Source organism: Microtus pennsylvanicus, chromosome 19 (assembly GCF_037038515.1).
Source record: "Microtus pennsylvanicus isolate mMicPen1 chromosome 19, mMicPen1.hap1, whole genome shotgun sequence".
NCBI classification, from domain to species: domain Eukaryota; kingdom Metazoa; phylum Chordata; class Mammalia; order Rodentia; family Cricetidae; genus Microtus; species Microtus pennsylvanicus.
In genome coordinates this window covers 30247331-30268829 of record NC_134597.1, presented here as the reverse complement: position 1 = coordinate 30268829, position 21499 = coordinate 30247331, and the positions used below count along the sequence as shown (strand labels likewise).

General features: G+C 42.1%; 1 protein-coding gene across 9 annotated transcripts in view; it reads left to right on the top strand.

The window, feature by feature from the left end:
- Dgki (diacylglycerol kinase iota) overlaps window positions 1-21102 on the top strand; it is a 450455-nt gene extending 429353 nt beyond the window's left edge. For all 9 annotated transcript variants that reach the window (XM_075953818.1, XM_075953817.1, XM_075953819.1 and 6 more), the window contains 3 exons: window positions 6709-6745; window positions 8303-8402; window positions 11071-21102. In XM_075953818.1, coding sequence (XP_075809933.1) covers window positions 6709-6745; window positions 8303-8402; window positions 11071-11187 — 254 coding nt within the window. In that variant the 3' untranslated portion in view covers window positions 11188-21102. The remainder of the gene's footprint in view (window positions 1-6708; window positions 6746-8302; window positions 8403-11070) is intronic.
- Window positions 21103-21499: the final 397 nt, after the last annotated feature.

Sequence of the window (21499 nt, the reverse complement as noted above, 5' to 3'; positions counted from 1 at the left end):
AAGCAAGCAGTTTAACAGAAGCTAAGTTACCTGGGGCATCTTAGTCTCAGGTCCTAGAATAGAGTTGAGTAATTTTTCATTGGATTCTCCATCAAGTTGATCAAATTCTAGTTAAGTCTGAAATGGCCTCATCAAGAATTTAAGATGGAGGAACCTCTGCACTGCTTGATCTTCTGCCTGTTCTCAGCCTTTTCTGACAATGATTATTAGGAACTTCTGGGCTCTTTGCAAGGTACCTAAGTCATCTTCTGCAGGGTCCCCTGAGATGGCTCTCAACTCACCACATCCTTTCTGCTCTGAGCTCCGGTCTGCTTTGTCCCTTCATTGGATGCTGATCCCCAATCAGGAGGACCTCCTTCTGATCCGGAGTCCCAAGAGATGAGTTACCTCAAGCCCCCGCAATACCATTTCCTTCCAAGGGCTCTTTTTAAGACGGCCGCGGAGCGTGGGCTGTGAGTGGAATGTGTAAGCTGTTCTGAGAAAGTCATAGGAGGCATCTTCCTTTGGACTTCTCTCCGATGTGTGAAACACTGCTTTCTTTTAGTGGGGGAAAAAAGGCTGGAATCTGGGCATTTCAAGGCCTGAAAAGTGAATGGGAGGAAGAAGAGAAGAAACAATTCCAGAGACAGGGCCAAGCCTTGGATACAGGGACTCCAGCAGGGACTCTCCCCGCGGTTCCTGCTTTTCAGCTCCTTTCAACCATCATTTTTACTGGCTGCCTCCCCCTTCCTTTACTCCCCAGAGCATTTTGCTCTTTTGTCTTTATTCTCCCTGTGCCCACCCCGCTGCCCCCTACTGTTGCCTCAGATAGAAACCCTGCTCATGCATTTCCTTCTTACTTCAATGGGTTATTTTGTCTTCTCTCTTTTTCTGACCCCAGTCTTTCTTTTATGCTTTTTTTTAACCCTCACTCCTCCCCCGCCCCTCTGGTCCCAGCGAGAAGGACTACCGTCCTGCTGAGACAGGATGACAGTGCTGTTCGCATTCCCAGTGCCAGCTCTCTCCACATCTGTGCAGCCTTTGTCCTGTGGCAGGGGAGGATTTGGAATGGTCTGCTGGCAGCGTCAGGGAGACTAATGGGAAATGAGGTCCTGGAGGGAGGCTGTGGGGCCATGGAAGGAATAGCAGAGGAGATTTGGATGCATTAGTGAAAGACAAATTAAACAATATATGCTATAAAACGCCCATCATCTATAATGCTTATGAAATGTAGATGCTAAAGTCATGTGAATGTGACCTGGAGTGGCCAATATAAGAACATCAGGACTTCAGAAAGTCCCAGTACTTACCACAACATTCACTTCCTCGCATTGAGAGATAGAGATTTGGGACATTTTGCTACCTTCTACATTGCCTGAACATAGTCTGAGTTGTACACACACACACACACACACACACACACACACACACACACCTATTACGGCATGAATATAAAATGGTCTTCACAGGCTCCTGTGGTTTTTATTGTCTGCACCTGGTCATGGTGTTTTGAGCAATCGTGGATCTTAGGAGGGAGAGGAGGGTGAGACTTGATGGTGAAAGTTTAGCTTTGTTCCAGGAAGAGCTCTCTGCTCTCTGACAGCACCTGCCACATGCCTCCGTCACCACGACCCATGTTGCGCCCACCACCATGCCTTCCCTGCCGTGGTGGTCTGTTCTCTCTGAAATGTGAGCTTCTTTTTACCTTGGTCCTCTCCTACTTTGCTTTTCTTATGTATCTTGCAACAGAGACATGAAAAGCACCGCTCCTCGATTTTCAGACATTTGCCTCGATCCTACAGCTTTTTGAATCCATGGTTCTGCTATGGATCTTCCTCTGAAGGCAAAAGAAAAACACTTAGTATTGACACTGGGATCCAATATTGTTTTTAAAGCACCCTCAACATTTTCTTTTTTGAAAAGTGGTATTTGTGTTCCAGACACTTCTGAAAAAAAATATCGTAACCCCTTGTTGCTAAAATCTATTATTCTTTGGAAACAATAAAATTTATATAAATTTTTATAAATCTACACAGTAAATTCTCCTATCTCCATTGGATAGGGAGTTAAAACTGAGTCACTGTGAGGTGGAGTTTTCTTCCCAAACTCATGTATGTGTATCATTTAGTTTCTGCCTTCTGTATTCAAGGGGACATGAACACGGGTAAGAAGCCACACGACACGGCAGCTCCATGCTAGTGTCCCCTGTTGAGTTCCAGTGACAGCATGCATAGGATCCTGGAAGAAAGGCAAAGATTTCATAGAGAAATTTGCACCTTAGTCCATCAATGAAGACTTCGCACTTAATTTTCTGGGTCAGGATAGCTGGGTCAGAGAGCAAACCCTAGAGATGCGAGGATTCTGTGTTAAGTATTTTTCTGCTGCTGTGATATAAACTTGACCCAGGCAAAGAGTTTGGGGGCTCACGACTGTAGACTAGAGTTCATCACAAAGATGTGACGCAATACACGAGGCAGGCGTGGCAGCTGGTCCAAGGAGCTGAGAGCTCTTATCTCTAGCTGCGAGCAGGAAGCAGAAAGGACGAAGAAAGTGGCAAAGGCTTTTTAAATCTCAGAGTCTGCCCTCAGTGACTTCCTCCGGTGAAGCTGTACCACCTGAACCTACCCAGACACCACCACCAACTGGGGAGCAGGTCAAATGCCTGAGACGATGGGGGACGTTCTCATTCATACCACCGGAGACTCCTGCTTAGGGGCAGAAGCGTGAATTGTCTACTGACAGTTCAATGTTCTTATTGCAAATTCCAATAATTTGGGTAAGGGGATAGCATCCTTAACAGGGATATTCATATATACAAAACAAATCCCAAGTCCAGCTCTCAACCGTTGACACATTAGAAAAATACAGTTCTGTTTACTTTTTGTCTTTCTTCCTTCCTTTACTTTATTAACAAAAAAAAATTAGGTGCTATTTTTTTAAAAAAAATCATTTTGTTTTTCAAACAAAGTTAGTGTGGGTTTTGTTGATCAATTCTATTTATTTATTTGGCTACCCATTTTCCAAGTTGTACATCAAGATCACTGCATAGGTCCACACAGTGTTAAAGCATAGCTCCTCACAGGCCAGTGCAGTGCAAGCCAGGAGGGAACAATGGACTGACCTCAGATGTGTTTGCCGTCTACCCTCCTGGTGCCTTGGCCGTGCAAACATAATTCGTTAAGGCAGCGGTTCTCCACCTTGGAGACCTTTTAACAGAGTTCCTCACTCATGTCACGGTGATCCAGAACCATAAAGTCATTTCATTGCGACTCATAACTGTAGTTTTGCTACTGGTATGGATTGTACTGTAAATATCTGATAGGCAGGATGTCTGATGTGTGAGCACCAAAGGGGTCATGACCCACAGGTTGAGAACCACTGCTTTAAGGGCTGGTTCTAAAAGAGACAAGGAAATGTGCCGGCACTCATTTTTTCCTATTCTTCTCTCATACATTACACTCTGAGTACTGTTTCTTCCTCCACTCCTTCCACATACCCCGCACCCCCTGCCTCCCCAGATCCACTCCTCCTCCCTTTCCCTAAAAAAAAAAAAGGTCTTCCAGAGATATCAACTGAACATGGCATAACGAATTATAATAAAACTAGGCACAGACCCTTATGTCAAGGCTGGGCCAGGAAACCTTGTAGGAGGAAAGGAGTCCCAAGCCCAGGGCCTGTACTCTTCAACACAGCTCCCTACTCTCACCTGGAGACATCCCGCTGCGCCCTTCCCTCCTCTGCACGGGCTGTTCGCTCGCCAGTGTTTGGAATGTTCTTTCATCATCCAACTGTCTATTTGATGGAGGACCAGGGACATTAGGTTAATTACATCAATCACTCTAGAGTCGTTCACCAAGACTGAAGTGGAGTCCCTTTAGATGTGATCAAAGAGCTCGGGCACCAGCTGCCAGCTGCAGAGGAACCCTGGGTAGCCAGAGGTGTGCCAAAATCATACCAGGTAATCATTGTGGGATATCTTGGAGCTATGGCTGTGGTGCTCCTGGTCAGCACCATGAGGAACCAAGTCCTTTTTCCCTCTATCTTCCCCTTTTGATTGTCGAACTGTTACTGCCTTAGCCCAATCAAAATGCCTCAAGGATCCTTACCAGCATAGAGCCTTAGGACTTCACTGTGGCTTCCACTCAGTTCTGAAGGTCAGCCAGGATGAAAGGAGAAGATGCCAGGATCTCTTTGTTGCCTTGGTCACTGTGAAGAGAAGAGCAGTGATGACAATACAGCTGCTGCGGGAAGCTGGACTGCTGTGTTCCTGAAACTTATCTCTAAATAAATGGCTGGAAAGGCTCTCTGAAGATAGCGGGGTCTCTTTAGGTGGAAACTTCAGGTACTCCGGAACCTATCAGAAACTGAATAAGCCTGGAGTGCATGGATCTCAAGTGGAAGTTAGTGGCCTTTTTATGTCACTTTCTTTCACTGATGTTGCCGTGTTTTGACTTAATATGGCCAGCTGTAGTGTGCCCCAAATCACTACAGTTGTGACTCTACATTTGATGAAGTCCTTATGGGGTGCCAGGCACTTCTGTTAAATACTCTAGATTGTATTGACTCATGGAAACTCAAGGCAGAGGGTAAATGTTACCATTAATGGATCCATACAATTATTGATATAATATTTATGCAATTTAGAGGCAGGTGGAAAGAATAAAGTGATTCTTACATTTCAGAGATTTAGAGTAATTTAAGACATATATTTGAAAAGAAATACATACTACAAAGTGGAACCATTAAGCATCATAGGGTTAAATTTCCTTTGTCAAACATCTCTTTGGGAGACCTTGCCATAGCTGGGCTTTAAGGAAGATTTCAGTTTTAGGTACAGGGTCAGGAGAGGGAAGCCTATCATGGATGGGGAGTTTGGGAGATAGGCCCTTAAAGTGGGGGAAAGCCTGAGAAATACGCAGTGATACAGGCCATTGTTAGTTTAGCTTAGGTGAGAAGCTGGAGCCTTATCAACACACTAAGGATTAAGAACCTTATCAACACTTTAAGGGGTTCCATGAGGAAGGCCATGAGCATCATCTAAACACTTGAGAGTCAGTAGCAGAAGGGATGTATGGGAACTTAGTGATACATAACAGTCTTTTTAGCAATGGTTTCTGCATGCTGGCTGCATTCCACATGAAGATTCAAGGCAACTTAGCTCTTGGATGACCAGGAGATTTGCAAAGATTCTAGAGAATCACAACCATCTAATTGCCAATGACAGCTATGGTTAGAAATCTGTACTTGTAACCTCTCTTCATTTCTTTTTACATTATATGTGTAATAAATAACTTTCAGTGATAATGCTGTCCACCAACATAGGTCACAAATCACACGGATTATGTCTCTAAAGACTGAACTGTTCCATACTAGAACCATGTTTGGCACTCCAAAGCAGGTTTATTTATCAATCCAGCAAAACATTTAAGCAGTTGCCTGGGCCCAGATTCTGTGATCAGTACCAAGGAGGACATAGTGATGAAAAAAAGCATAGGACAAAACTTCCAGAGGTTTATTAGAGTCTCAAGGAACAGAAAACAATTCAGCAGGTGATGTTAAAATAGTTTGGCAAGTGTCGTGATGAATAATGTAATCAGCAATGTCCACTGGGCTATGACAGTTTCTGTTTAGATGATAATTTATAGTACTTAAGAAAGACAGCAGAAACTACACATAAGGGTAGGTGTCATGTAGGTAGGGTGTGGTGTTGCCTCAGAAGGAGCTCTGTGGAAGCAATGTGTCTGCTACCTTCAGAGTTAAGAGGATGAGGGCATTCATGGAAGGAAGTAGTGGTCAGGAGGTAGAATAGCGAAGATCCCAGTGTTTGTCGAAGAAGGGAATTAATTAGTAAACAGACACTGAGGAAGAGAAAGGCCAACTCATTGTACATTTATATTCTAACACCTAGAAGAAGTATCTTGCACTGGGGCATCTATAGTCATCTGACATGTTTGCAAGGCAGTTATTCCATTTTGAAAATGAAAATTTCCAAAAGGTATCACCAAAATATGACATTTAAATGACATATGTGTCTTTACTCTTCTCATTATACTATAGAAAGCCCCTTCCTGTAGCTGGAGAATGAAAAGGACCAAAAACCTATTCATTTGGCCCTTTCTCTGTACTGAGACAATTATTTTTCAGTTATTCTACTCCAATTAATTTCTTCAACTTCACTGAGAAATAATCTTTTTTCAATGTGTGTGTTTATGTGTCTGTGTCTGTCATGTGCTTGGTAGATCCACACATGTGTGTGGGTGCAGTCACTCTTTGGACATCAGAGGACAATGTCAGGTGACTTTTTCTACAGCTCTCTGTTTCCTTGAGACAGGGTTCTCACTGAACTTGGCTAGGCTGGCTGGCCATTGACATCCTAGGGTCTCCTTTTCTCTGCCCATCTGTGCTGAGGTTACAGGCACACAGGACCTTTCCCAGATTTATAAAAGCTTGGGTGCTGGAGATTTGAACTCAGGTCCTCTTGTTTGTACAGCAGGTGTTCTCATCCACTGAGCTATCAGGCATATTGACTGCTGCCATGCGGAAAACTGGTGATGGAGAATCCTCTTAGCCTCACTTGGTCTTATTATTAACCTTGTCACCAAATTCATCTTTTCTGTTCACCTGTCCTCATTTAAATTATTCACCTATAGATTTTTCTGTCAACAGTTAGTTCTGTCAACAATATATTTTTGAACATCTTGCTTTTTTCTTCTCGTTGCTGTCGTTTAGGACCGGCAGAATTGTTGGATATGGCAGACAGTGAAACGTGAGTATTGCCTTTCATTCTATAGTCTAAACAGTCGTGCTCAAAGCATAGCTTGTCCAGGAGGCATCGCAGATTTAACTTCACTGATTAGAAGCCCCCTTTAAACCGTGTTCTCGGTGGCACAAAGGTAATCAGCTGCATAAAGCTACACAACAGAAACCGATACTTTGTCTTGTGATGATTCCCTACATAGTCAGTGCTATCACTGCCATTGCCTCTAGGCACCCTACCAACAAGCGACATTTACACTGGTACTTGGACTGCTGACAGTAAATAGGTACATGTATCTTTATCTCTACCGTATGCAGCGATTTTTTTTTAAATCTGGGATCTGTGAGAAAATAAAGCACCCATGTCTGAAGACATCTGCTGCGTGTAATGGCACGACTGCTGTTAGCCAGTCTGTGATGAGCAAGTGGCATGCCACCCCTGGAGAACTGGAAACATGGCTACTCAAACACGTATAAGCTCTGGGATGGTCCCTAAACTGAAAATGTTCTTTCCATCATTCTCATCCTTCTGGCATGCGAATAACCACTTTTCCACTAACAGGAGTAAGAAAAAGATGAATCCTTAACTCCGAAAGCCATATGGGGACCACGAGGAAGTTTCAAAGAAGTCAGACAAAGGATAAAGATAACTGAGCAGGTTTAGAGAGGAACGAGCTGATAGTCAGGGCGTAGACGTGAGAATGGGCAGGTAGAATAGAGGGCAAGTGAGGAAGGACATAGCTATGAGCTGCTGGTCCACGGGGATGCTGTGCTGGCATGGTTGTTATTGGGGCTGCCATTCATCCTGGTTTGGCTTCTTTGTGGTTGACATTTGATTTCCCATGAAACATGTTGGCATTAAGCATCTCTATACCTGGGGACTCAGAATGGCAATATCCTTCACTTAGCACACCTCACAGACAGATGGGGGGCCCATCTGCTTTTCCTTGCTCCCCTCTCCCGCATGCTGAGAGGCTGGTCTCAGGCGTATTCTCTACGTGAGAGAATCTGGTCCTGTGAATTCTGCTGGAGTCTACTACAGCCTCTCAGACCGCCGTTCACCTGATAGATGTAATCCAACATTGACTGAATGGCAGGGGAAGAAAACAACCTGGCTCCTCAAAGTTGAATTTGCAGGACAGACTCATGAACGACAGAATGACTTCTACCATGCCAGAAGGGCTGGACCGTGCAAGATCCATGGAGATGCATCCATGCTCTGCCTCAAGTGCTTGGATATATCTGTACAATTTTACTCATTCTCTTCGAGTTTGTAAATCCAATAGTAGTGATCAAAAAAATTACCACCAAGCCACACCCAGTTTAGAGAAGTAGCTAAAGTTAGATTTCAGTCTGTTAAAGAATAACAAGGTATCTGTTGACACCCCAGGCCACATCCCTAGCATGCACATGTTCTGCTGTCCTGGGCCTCAGCTACTTACAGCAAAGGAAGCTAAAGTGCACACAGTGTCAGCAACTGGGCAGGATAAGCCCCTCATTCTTCTGCTGCCTCTCCATCACTTCATCTGTCTCCAACCCTTGCCTGGTTTCTTCATCTCTGATTTAGGGGCGAGACCGCACTGCACAAGGCTGCCTGCCAACGGAACCGGGCTGTGTGCCAGCTTCTGGTGGACGCGGGAGCATCTCTGAGACAGACAGACTCCAAGGTAACAGGATGAGCGAGTGCAAGCATCCTCCCACTGTGAGAGATCGCAGGCATGATGGCCTCCACTTGTGCCCTTAGCACAGCATCCTTTCTGTGCTCATGGGAGGGCCTGGAGCTTTGGAAAAAGGAGGAAAAAATAGAGTGCTTCATTTAGAAAAACTGCAGTTTAAATGTAGAAGTACAAAGAGTGGAGGGCGTGCATTTGCCTGTGGTACTTTATAGACCTCTATACATGCTAAAGAAAGATGGGGGACTCGAGGCGTCCTGATGAAACACCAGTAGGCAAGGCGTGGGGAAGCGAGACCCTCAGCCAGAGGATGGGGATGTGGTGGTGTGAATGACCTAGTCTGGCTACTAGGGAGTATCTTTAGGGTTCATCTTTAGCACCAAATCTAATATAATTTAAAAATCTATGATTTGCATTGCTCCATGCATGGGTGCCAAAGTGCTTGCCTACTGGTTGACTCCTTAGATGGGGGGACCTCACTTTGAGATGGCAACAGCTGCAACCGTGGTATATCCACATCACTCTGTATCTATTTAATTTTAAGTCCATGTGTGTATATTTATGTATGTGAGTACATGGCTATGCACCATGAGTTCTAGAGTCTATTGAGGCCAAAAGAGGTGTCAGATTCCCAGGAACAGAAGTTACACATGGTGTGATTCACCATGTGGGTGCTGGGAATTGAACCTGGGGCCTCTGTAAGAGTACTAAGTACTCTTAAATGCCGAGCCGTCTTTCCAATTCCAGTCACGGTTAATTCGTCCAAGTCTTTCTATGTGTTTTCTTACATTAGCATGCAAACCACTACTCTTGATGGGCGTGGGAGCCAAAAGCCAGAGAAGAATAGCTATTGCACCATTAACTCTGTTGACTTGTAGCATGATACTGAGCCAGCGAGCCCTCCTCATTTGAGGACAGAATATCACTCTGCCTCAGTAGGACAATGTGTGACAACAAAGAGTAACAGAGTTCATGGCCCTATATCATTTTAATAGCCCAGTATTTTGCCTTACAGTGATACTTATGTCAATGAGGAATGAAACATGGTTCCATTCTTAGGTCAGGTTCTAAATCTGCAGAGCATATAAGCTTATTAAGATGGTCTTGAGACCAGAGGTTGTTAGTAGAACATATAATCCACCTTTATCAGAAAGTTCCCATGGATGGAGGGAGTGGACCAGGAAACGTCTAGGAGAACTGGATCTGGTGCCATCCTCAGCAGGTTCGGTTCACAGGGATCTGTCAAGAGGCAGTTGATGAATAGAGTGTGGGGGTCTTGTTCACTCTGGGGAGTGGACCAAGGACAGAGACAGAAATAGGAACAGGAACAGAGACAGAGAGCAGACAGACAGACAGACAGACAGACACACACACACACACACACACACACACAGAGAGAGAGAGAGAGAGAGAGAGAGAGAGAGAGAGAGAGAGAGAGAGAGAGAGAGAGAGAGAATCACAGGAGTCAACCTTCTATCCTGATAAGCACTTGGAGTTTTGAAGGACTTTGAGTAGACAGTAAGAAAGAACTAACTATATCTTTGTCTCAAATTTTAGTCTTGGTGAATTTGAAGGAACATTAAGTGAACCTGAGTAGACTTGTAGTGGATTCTTGCTAGGAATGATCTCCTAGGATATTGCTTATACCCTAAACATTTCAAGAGAAGTTCCATTCACAAGTACGTTCAGCTTTAATCTAGCACCAGGTTACAGAATTGTCAGATTAACGGATTCTAAAACAGGTATGGTGCACAGATATATCACTGTGTGGTAAGATCTCTAGAGCATAATTTTGAGTGAAAAGTTATGATGTTCAGTAGGATGCCTGGTATGACTCCAACTGTTTTTAAAAATGAGAACCAAGCAGACATACCTACATGGAAATAGAGAATAAACTGAATCATATTTAGATCTAAGAGAGGGGATTTCAAGTGACTTTTGATTTTCTTTTAAGCTTTTCTGTATTTCTAGTTTTCTGGGTATGACCATAAAAATCAGAGTTATTTATATTTTGAATAAACTTATATAACCCCTAATAGGAAGAAGTCTCAGGTTCACTTCACCCTTCTTTTCTGAATACTTACGAGGCGGGGAAGTCAACCTCATCATTATCAAAGTAAAGACAAGATGGTCTACTAGAGTTGTGTAAAAGTAGTACAGGAACCTCAAACTAGGAATTTAGTGTTAGGTGCAGACTGAATGTGTGAACTCTTAGGAAAAGGAGTGTTGAGACAAGCTAAGGAAGTCCCTCCCGGATGCTTTGTGAGTTACTGCTCTTCCTTTCGGCTTCTGTTACTTGGTTCACCGTGTTTAGTGAAAAGGAACCCTGAATTATTATCCTGAAGTAGAATCTCTGTTTCATCCAGTACTTCCCCTGTCTCCTTGGCTTTCAAATTCCCTGCACATGGTTTCTCCCCACAGGCTCAGAGAGTCTATGGCGTCCTGTTTACTGAGATGCATATTCTGTCATCGCCCTGTAATTTACAAGCACTTGTTTATATGACCCTGATTATAGAAGAAAATGGATGTGAAGCGTCTCATAAATTCTGAAGCATCCAACATGGAAGGGTTCTTTGGAGGGACTCATCGTTGGCTAGCCCAAGTCTGTGACTTATGGGTATCATCTCTCTCCAACTATTTGTTTTTCTTCCGTTATCTATAGGGAAAGACACCCCAAGAACGAGCACAGCAAGCCGGGGACCCAGATTTGGCTGCTTATCTAGAAAGCCGACAGAACTTTAAGATCATTGGCCACGAGGACCTGGAAACTGCTGTTTGACCCTGGGTGACAGGCACAAAGAACTCGAGCAAGCGTATCACCTATGCCCTCCCGGCCACTGGGTAGCTCCTCTGGAAGAAGCTAATGGAATTCATATTGGCCTCTCTCCCGCAAGGATCTATCTGAGACCACACCACCAGGTTTAAGGGCTACCGGGATGTACAACAGGACATGATAGCCCATTGAGAAGGAGGCAGGCCGCCTGGAGATTTGTGGAGTACCTGTTCCACAAAATTTGATCCTTATTGCTTCCAGCAAGTAGCATGAACTTCTGCGTTCACCTGTCTAATTTATTTCAAAGATTCTGAGGATGTTCACATAAAATGGCACTGCTCCCTCCTCCCTCTCTGCATTCATCTTTCCCTTGTACCACATAACCTTACTGTAATCACCCATCGATTTAGAAAATATACTATCTCCTCTCTTTACTTTCAGTCTTCCAACCACAAGGTTGTCTGAAGGTCATTTGAAACCCTCCTGGATGTCTTGCAGAAACCTATCTGTAAAACCACTTCCATTTGCAGACTAAATATACCAAGTCTAGTTAGTGGCTTTGCATGCCCCCTACCCCCTCTGGTTTCATCACACAGGAGCTGGGAGGTGCCACAGTGGTAACGTCAACATGTGTGCTCTGTCTCTGAGGTATGGCGGAGCAACATGGGAGCTGTCTGTGCTTGAAGTACTACAGAGAGATTGCCCAGGGGTCATCCCAGGCAGCTGGGCTGTTGGTGGTCAGAAGGCCTGGTTCAGCTTGGGCTGTTTGTACAGCTCGGTACTGCCTGTATGTAGCCATCTCTGCCTTCTGCTGCAGGGGAGATGTGTCTAGGAGTCGGTGAAAGCCCCTAGCTAGTTTACAGAGCCATGCGATTCTAAGTGTTGTTTCAGGGACAAGGTTGGGCCCGTCTAGGACAGTGGTTATAGGAAATGGAGCCTTCAAATGTTTAGTCCTAAGCTTTGTAAAGTGATAATAGAAAGCAGTCTAATTGGAAAAAATAGCAAAAATAAAAGTAGCACAGTGTGTCTCAACAATATACTTCAACAGGAAAACAGCCTTTGGCATTTCGGGCTGACGCTAATGACTGCCGGCTGGTGGATACAGTGGTGAGAGGGGGTTCAGGCTTGTTTTTCTAAGAGTTCAGTTTTCAGGATGGCAAGGAAGGCTTGACCCACGGACAAAGCCTCATCTCACCAGTTCCATGGTCAGACTCTCAGGATGTCTGGCCCTTCCTAGTCTGTACTTCACTCGTGAGCTTTTAGCTTCTGAGATCATGTCTGATGGCCCTGTTTTCCGTGTATTTGGGGGTTTATTAAGCTCTGCTCCATACTTTATTTTTTCCTGTCACGAATTTCTTAGTATAAAGCACTATGGCAGAAACGGCTTTATGAGATCATCACTTCTCTTCATGCCATGGATCTGGGGGGATCAGGTAATGAAGAGGAGGGGGAAAATTGCTTTCTACTCAAAAATCTTCGAGTTAGGTGTGGGTCACAAACACAAGTGGTGTATCTGAGGGCTTTTCTTTCTGCTTTCTTCCATTTTCTTTTTCTCTTGAACACAGGAAAATGTTTCCTCCATGTTTCTGCATGTGACCTTTAATCTCACAGTCCAATGGGGACAATTTGTTTATCAGAATCACGTATCATCATTTGGAAAAGATGGATATAATGTACTATGTTAAGTCCAAGCAGGCTTTGAGTGGGTGGGGGCTTCATTACCAGAGCCTCCCTATAGTCATTTCAGGACCAATCTTGGCATCATTTCTAGCCGGGAGAAAAAGGGTTGGCTAAAAGTAATGTGTTTTTAGGCATCCATCTCAGAACTGCAATTTTCTCTTAGATTTTGCAGGGAGGGGAAGCAGAGGGTCTGGACTCAATTGTTTCCAGGAGCTGAAGTCACTGGGTTTCTGTTAGGAGTTTTTCAGTTGTTGGGGCTGTCAAGGAAATATTGTGATGACAAATATAATCCCTAGAATGGACTGGAACCTTCCAGCTCCTAGATGGAGCCAAACATTTGGCCAAGCAGTTGGTTATCCAGCTGGCCAGTGCTGAGATACAGGACTATATTTTCGTTAACCACCATCTCACATTTCTCTGAGAATGCTTCAAAACAGCCCAGAGAAAATTTAGGATAGAGGTCGCTATGGGCCAATCCAAATAACTCCAACGAAGGCACAAATAAGTCCCTGGTATGAAAGTAGATGAAGTACTAACTACTGTAAGGGTCCTGGTACATGTAGAAATTGCACCCCTCCCCTCACAAGACGAGAAAAAAATAGATTCTACATCATATGTGTATGATCCATCTCTGGAAAAATAACACTTCTAAGACTTGGTGTTTCAAAACAATGTGAGCAGAGAAGCCACAGGATTTCAATGATTTCATCATTAAGTCTACCTCCTGTAGGATTTTTTTTTAAATTATTTGTTGTGTGTGGTAGTTCTGAGCATGAGAAAGAGCTAAAGCCATGTGGTCCAGGAGTGCCTGCCTCTGCTTAAGTATATAGTCTCCCATTTAGTGAGCCAACAGGAGGTACAGAAGAAAATCCTGACCCCGCAAAGTTTCTCAGACATAAAAGTATGTACCTATGGAAAAAATGTTTATGCAGTGAGCTGGGGCTGTGTTGCAAGAAACAGGCAACCTAGCAAGTTTCCTGTATCCAGTCCCTTGGGTTGGATAACTGTCCTCTTTGGCATTCCTCTTTAAGTTAGGCTGGTGGGAGGATGAAAAATGAAATGATATTAAAAGACAGAATGCTAGTGCTGTAAAGGTAATCATTTTTGTAACCCCGAATTCCACAGGTCATGAAACATTAGCCCGGTCCTTGCCCCTACCATATTCACTAACGTGACAGAGACCAGGAGAGGGTTCATTAACCTAGAAGACTAAACAGCGTGACTGGGGATTTTTGCTTTGAGATTTCTGGTCACCTCCATAGAGGTGATAATTGAAACCCAATGGGAATTCTAAAGCAGAATTCAGCTGCAGTGAAATTAGTAAGAACTGGCTGAAGGCCCCTCTGTCATGTTGCTTTCTGCCTTGCCAGAAACTGCTCAGGCAGATTTGGCTGGGTTCTAAGATGCTCAACAAAGGCACTACTTTCCCCTGGAACCTGGTAGAAACTCCTTTGCCCAATGGGTCCCTGAAATGTATTTGCTAGAATTCCTAGAATATTCATGTCTAAGAAAACAAGGGGTGGCAGTTTCCTTTGATCATATGATACTGATATGAACACACATTTTAGTTATGGAAGTAGCACATGCATTTTATACAGGTTCTAACTCCATGGAAAGTGTTACGTGCAGCGTGAAGACATCCTCTGCTGGTGTGTCTCAGTCCCCAGCAAGAGACACCGTCAATGTGGACAAACACGATTGCTTGTAGGTTATGTCAGAAATATCTTGCTCATATACATGCATAGCTGTACATTTACATGCATATCCATCCATACATAAGTAGAAATGTATTTATTTGTATACATATATGGGCATATATGCCATACACACATATTTCATATGTTTAGACAAGAAGACATTCTAAAAGCATGCCAATCATCTTCATGTGTATAGTTAACACTCATAGGTGATGACACAGAATTTTCATTTAGCTGTTATTTCCTCCATCCCTGAGCTTACTTCTACCCCTACATCACTGTAGTTGCCCTTGGCATTGGCTACTGTCAGAGTCATAAAGTCCGTGACCAATGAGTCTTCTGATTATTTAGATGTTGCCTCCCATGATGCATGAAACCAACCTTAGCCCTGTGACTTGTCTACTTTTGGCTCTCAGGGGAGTAAAGAGAATTCTTTCTTTATGACCCCCTTACTCCTCTGAAGCTGAGTCGATAAGCTTTCTAATGCTATTTAACTAGGGCAAGCTATTGTCAGGAAGGGGATAGATACTCGGGTGTGGTCTAGGGGTTGGAGCAGCTTGTCTTCCAGTAGGGGAAGCTAATTAAATCATTGAGCACAGTATGGTGTTTTATTCAGTTATGCTCTTTAAAAGTAAAAATAGATCTTTGTGAAAATGGCTCATCATAACCACCAACTAAGACTGCTAATTGTTCTATGCAGCTAAATTATGTTCCTGTTAGGAAAAGAAAGACCTTGTATTAAATTAGCTCTCTGAACACACTGTAATATGTATTTAGTATAAGCTCCCTTCTGCCCACATCGCAAACATACTGCCTTTGGATCTCTCGGTGCTTCTCAGCACTGAACTCCACATTCAGCTGATAACATGTCCTCTTCCTGTGCCCCTGTCAGCGCTCGTTTTCTGTCCCCAGCTCTCTGGCTGTGAAACATTGCCGGCACTACTGTCTACCACTTTGTTTCACAGCTGCCTAAATCTTCCCCAGATGTTATGATCGAAATATACATCAACATGAAGTTTCCCTCGGGGTCAAATTCCCATGTTGCCCGAAGGATAGGCACATGCCTCCTGACCTCAGCTATCTGACAGAATTATGGCACATTGATTCTTAGAAGCAGTCTGTGAGGTTGAGTTTATTTTTTGTTCTAGTCACGTGAGAGGTCACAACCATAAATAGTTCCTTCATTTGAAAGGGTGTAAGTGACGTGTGCTTTTAAAATCATCCAGGGGACAGGATTATATATGGGTTATACTCTCGAGAGTCAGCTGTGGTTTCTTTTAAAAAGTTGTTAATGCAGTCTAATGAGAAACCTAAAAACAGAAATAAGCAAAGGATACCACACTGGGCAATCCACTCACCCAGAACATCGAAATGCATTATTCTGGTCCCAAAGAGGAAACAGAGAACAATCATAAAGTATTAAAGCAAATAGCTTACAGTAGAAACTTGGATGTTGGATGATGTGTTCCTCCAGGAAGTACTTATTAGATATACATTCAATCATGATCATCCAATAATATATTCAAAAACCCATCATGTTTGCAAGTATTTCAACATTTCTTTCAAAATATTTATCGCTCACTGTGATACAGATTCAGTAAGAACATAGCTATCTAAGAATGCAAGGGGTGAACAACTTCAAGGAAGGTGGCAGACGGAGATCAAACCACAAACCTAAACAGTTGCATGTGTTTGGACTTGAAAGTACCTCAGCAATGCCCTGAAAGTTCACCAGGATCATGTGAATTTTGTTACTCTTTGTTCTGTGTGAGCAAATGCAATAGTATTATTTTGTATTTCTAGTTCCTTGGAATCCTGATAAAGTTCTTAAAAATATAGTTGAAACTTTGACTTTAAGATGAAACTTAGAAACCCTACTTAAGGAAGGGCTAAGAGTTATTTATCCCAGTCCTCAAGAGCAAAGCCAGGAGTAATAAGCAGAATTTTCAGTGGGTTGTGATTAAATATAAAGAAGACGAAGTATGAGTTGCCAAATAGTGCAGTCGGCATCTGTACAGAGTTACAGACTTTCAACATCTGGAAATAGTTAGATGGAGGGGATTTGACCATCCTTAGGCATGTCACTAGAAGGGATCTGTGATCTGAAGGGGCTGCAAATTAGATTGTTGTTTTCTTTGCCTCACTTTGAGAATGGCCTTGTCTGATAGCAACATTTGATCTTAAAAATTAATGGGAACCTTGATTCCTTAATTAAAATGTCACTTTATACATGAGGAACTTGAAAATGTTGGAGTGGGTAGGCTTTAGTTCTCATTTTAAAAAATTAAAACCAACTAAGCACAGATTCAAGAATTCAAGGGGGAAAAAAAGAAAAAGCACATAAGGAGATAAAATTTCAAAATTCCTCTGAAAACATTTTGGGTGTTGATGAGTATTCATGGGCATTTCCAAGTAAAGCCTTATTGGAAATCTTGCCATTCTTCCAATATATATATATTTAAAAAGTGCTGTGATTTGAGATTCTTAGAATTAACTGTAACCTAATCACATAAAGAAATTCTGCCTCAGGGACATTTAGGAGCTAAGTAAATGTACACAAAAGGCAACGTGGAAACTCCCTTGGTTTCTGGTACCAGCATGGGAATTGCAAGGGATGATATACAGAACAAAACAGTGTGGTAGGTTTTCTCTTTGCTTGCAATGTTCTAGCACCAATGGTATCTGAGTTGGCTGCCTTTGGTAGTGGGAGCAACAGGGACTCTCTCATATCTCAGCTCTTTACTGAGACACTAGTGTGGTTCGCAGTATAAAGCAATTAAACAACAATCCAAATATGGTTTATTAACAACTTCCCATACGATTGTTTAAGTCAGAGCATTGATAGTTTGATGTATTTGGACACCTCTGAACTTTGATATCTATTAGAATTCAATACGGGAGATAACACAGGTAAGATATTCTAAACTGGGTTCCAGCATAGTAAATTCAGCCTGCATAGATTCACACAGTGACAGGGCCCCACCAGATAAAGGATCTGTTGAAAGTACAGACCAGCATGCCTCAAATAGATACTTGCTAGGAAAATGGTTTTCACCATTGCCTTCAATGGAAGCTTTATATCGGTTGTTTAGATTTCCATGATACGAAGGTTTCATATATATATATATATATATATATATATATATATATATATATATATATATATATATTCCACAGCCAAGTTGAATAGAACCAAGAGAGATCTTAAAATTAGAATTCTAGATTTTTTTTTTTTAGCAAGAGGCATGCCAGTGTGGACATATTTCAAACACAAATGTGTTTAAAGTTAGATACTGTGTTAGATACTGTGATAAATTCTATGCAAAAAAAAAAAACTAGAGGTGAGGGTTGATGACTCATCTGCTTGTGATTCTCATTCCCACCCCTCCCCGTGTGTGTGTGTGTGTGTGTGTGTGTGTGTGTGGGCGCGCGCACGCGTGTGCATAACTGAAAGTACTCTTTTACATCCTTTGAAGGCTGATATTGTTTCAGAATGCTGTACCAAAAGGTGTTGAGAATGGCCCTATCACTCAGGGAATGATTGATCTGTTTATGGGAGGGTGTGGGTGCAAAGTTCATCCTATGCAATCACATAGTAGAAATTCAGACAAAAGAGAAACCATGCTGTGCTTGAACTGGAAAGAATAGATAATGTTCTTCCATTCTGATCCCATATTCTCCCAGGATCGCCTATGGGCAGACACGAATTTGGAGTAGGATACTTGATCCAAAAAAGGAAGAAAGAAAAAGGAAGAAAGAAAAGAAAAGAAAGAGGCAATGTTAGGTTAGGAATAAATAATGTCCAAATATCCAAAGGAGACTGGCTGTTTGGTGCTGTCTGATCCATGTTCTAAGGCACAAACAATGCCCTTTAGTCTACACTCTAAACCAAGGACTGAGCAGATGAAAAGAGGCAGAAAGCATGGGTAGCCGCCATATTATGTAACGTTTTTCATTTCTAAACATTGCATCCAGAAAAATCAGTTGGGCTTCCTCGAGAAACAACATGTGTTTTCAACTGTTTCTTCTCGTACCTAGGTGAAGATAAAAAGTCCGCTCAGGAATCATCCGAGTCCATCCTTAACTGTGAGGGAACTTAGAACACAACATCCTGTTTCCCAGGTTTAGTTTTCTGTTATTTTAGGCTGAAGTAAACCTTAGATCTCATTCACTCCTGGGTCCCTGACATTTAGAGGGCAGCTAATCTTAGAGAAATCAAAGGCATGTTTGAAAAGGATTATACATGATAAATTCAGCCCACATCTTTTAGAAGCAGACACTTTGTGAGTTTAAATATTTGTGCATCTTCATTCTCTCTCTCTCTCTCTCTCTCTCTCTCTCTCACACACACACACACACACACACACACACATACACACACACAAAGAAAGAAGGAGAGAGTGTCAGTTTCCCAAGTCTGAAAAAGATACATATATTTCACTTGAGGTCCAAAGTCACAAATTTAGGACATAAAATTAATATATATTAATATATGATGTTTATATATAGTTAATATATTAACATATATATAGTGTTTATTTTTTTCTTTTTCTCATTGTTGCCCTTTGTTTGGGTCTAGGGCTTTGAGAAAGAACTGAAAATGCCCATGTGTTTCTCACCATACAGAGACAGGGAAGCTTTTCTACACCTCTGTGACCAAATAAGACGTAAATGCCTGTCATTTGGCTAATGTTTCCACAATATTTTTATTTAAGGAGATTATAGTCTTAATTGACTATCTTATTTTTTGCCCATAATAGTAATGCCTGATTCCAACTTCCTGGTTTTCTGCTGGGGTAGGGTGGGACATCAAGGTTCAAGTAACTAGGGAACATACAGTATCCAGAGTTCTTCTCTGAGGGAGCTTTTACAACCCCATTTTCTCTTCTCTCCTGCCCCACTCCTTGTCCTTGGTTTGGGAAAGAAAAATAAGAGCAGAGCTATAAGAAAAGATAAAAATAACTTTTAAAAAGATTCTCAGATATTGCACAATAAGATGACTCTGGTATTCGCGTAGGTTCTCACGGCAATCCACAGATAGCATATACGCTCAACAAACACTGTCCTCATAAAAACCCAGTGTAGGAAGCCTGGAAACTCACAACAAACACACGTAACAACATTTCCCCCAGAAAAACCCAGCGTAGGCGGGAAACTTCTACAGAGTGGCATCAAGGAACACTAGCTGGACGTTTCGGTTTACAAAGCTTAGTAGATTGGATTGGATGTGGAATTTAGGGGGAGAATGGGGGAGCAGCTAATGGAGGATCTATGGAGTAGAACTCCCAAAGGAATAGGATAGTGTTTGAGAATGTCTTCAACTGCTCACAGGTTACACTCTTCACAGATTTGTGTTGGCCCATAATAAAAGTTGAGTAGAAAAAAAAGATCAACTTGAAGAATTTCATCCACAAACTTAAATGCAATTTCATCTTGACTATTCAGAGAGTAGGTCTTGTCATTTGGGGATACAAACCTAGCCTTTTCTCTTTAAAAAAAAAAAGATAGATATGAGCTGTTTGCAAGTAATCTCTGTTAAAATGAAAGCAAAACAAAAATTGCAAAACGCAGAGAAATGACAACCCTGAGTCGATTTGGTCTTTTGTTTAAATTCCTGAGTTGTTCTCACAAATGCATTCTGCAATTTATAGTGTTTAAAACATTTTCTCGCCTGATACATACTGCACCTTGTATAATGCGTCCAAATGCCTCCTTACCTTTGGCTTTTATTACTGGTGACATTTTTCCTTTCTTGCCCTGCCTCTACACTTCTCACTGGGGTCCAAATCAGCCTCACATTTGTTAGTTCAGCTGGTTTTGGTTTGTTTGTTTGGTTTTTTTTTTTTTTGTTGTTGTTGTTGTTTTTTCAAATTGCCAGTGGTTAAGTGGACAAGCAGGATGCTCCGTGGCCCACAGCTATTTGAAAGTGAGGATGTGTTTCTTGCGAATCATTAAGTGGTTGGTATTGCCATCAGGATGGAAGTGTTTGACGTAACTTGATTTTTGGGAGTGAAAAGTCTCCTCAGGCATGCCAGGACCATCCTGGCTGTGTGTGGCTCGCTCACAGAGGCTCCATGTATATGAAGAGATTAATCATGTTCTAAAGGGCTCGTTCATGCTTTCTGATTCTGTCCGATTCCATCCCAGAGCCATTGCCACTGCAAAGCTGGCAGCTGCAGGGTGGGATCCCCCCGGTAGTAGCAGCTATGGCAGTAGAAGAGGAAATTTTATTTCCAGGTAAAGTGGGATCCGGATACTATGAAGTGGAGGGAGGGTGGGAGGGAAGGGTGGGTTGGGGAAAGGGAAGAATGGAGTTTTTTTGTAATAAAGTCATAAAGTATTTTTCCCTAATTTTCTCGCATTTCCTATTTATATAAAGAATCTCGATCACTGTGTTGCTCTACAGAGATTTTCAATGGAATTAATTTGGGAGACTGAAATAATCTCTGAAAAAGAAATTGACTAGTTATACTTACTTTTTGGACACTTTTTCTGTATTGTGAATTGTGTGGAAATGTACAGAATAAAAATGAAATATAACTGATTTGTTTCTTTTCTTTCTTGTCCACAATACAAGAGATGAGAATACTAACCTTAGCTTTAGTTTAATTAATTTTTTTTTAAATCAAAAGGAAAATAAAGAGTTGTCAAAAAGGATCCTAAATAAGGCAGAAATAATTTTGATAAATTAAATTTCTGCTTTGACAATAAACTAATGAGGTCATGGTTACCTTTCAGTCTCAATAAAAACCCTAAATAAGGCAGAAATAATTTTGATAAATTAAATTTCTGCTTCTACAATAAATTATTGAGGTCATGTTTACCTTTCAGTCTCAATAAAAACTTATTAAAAAAGAATCATTGTTAAAATATTGAACTTCAGATATTGAAGACTTGGGTCCCTTAAAAATGAGCCTCAAATGACACAATTCCTGATCACC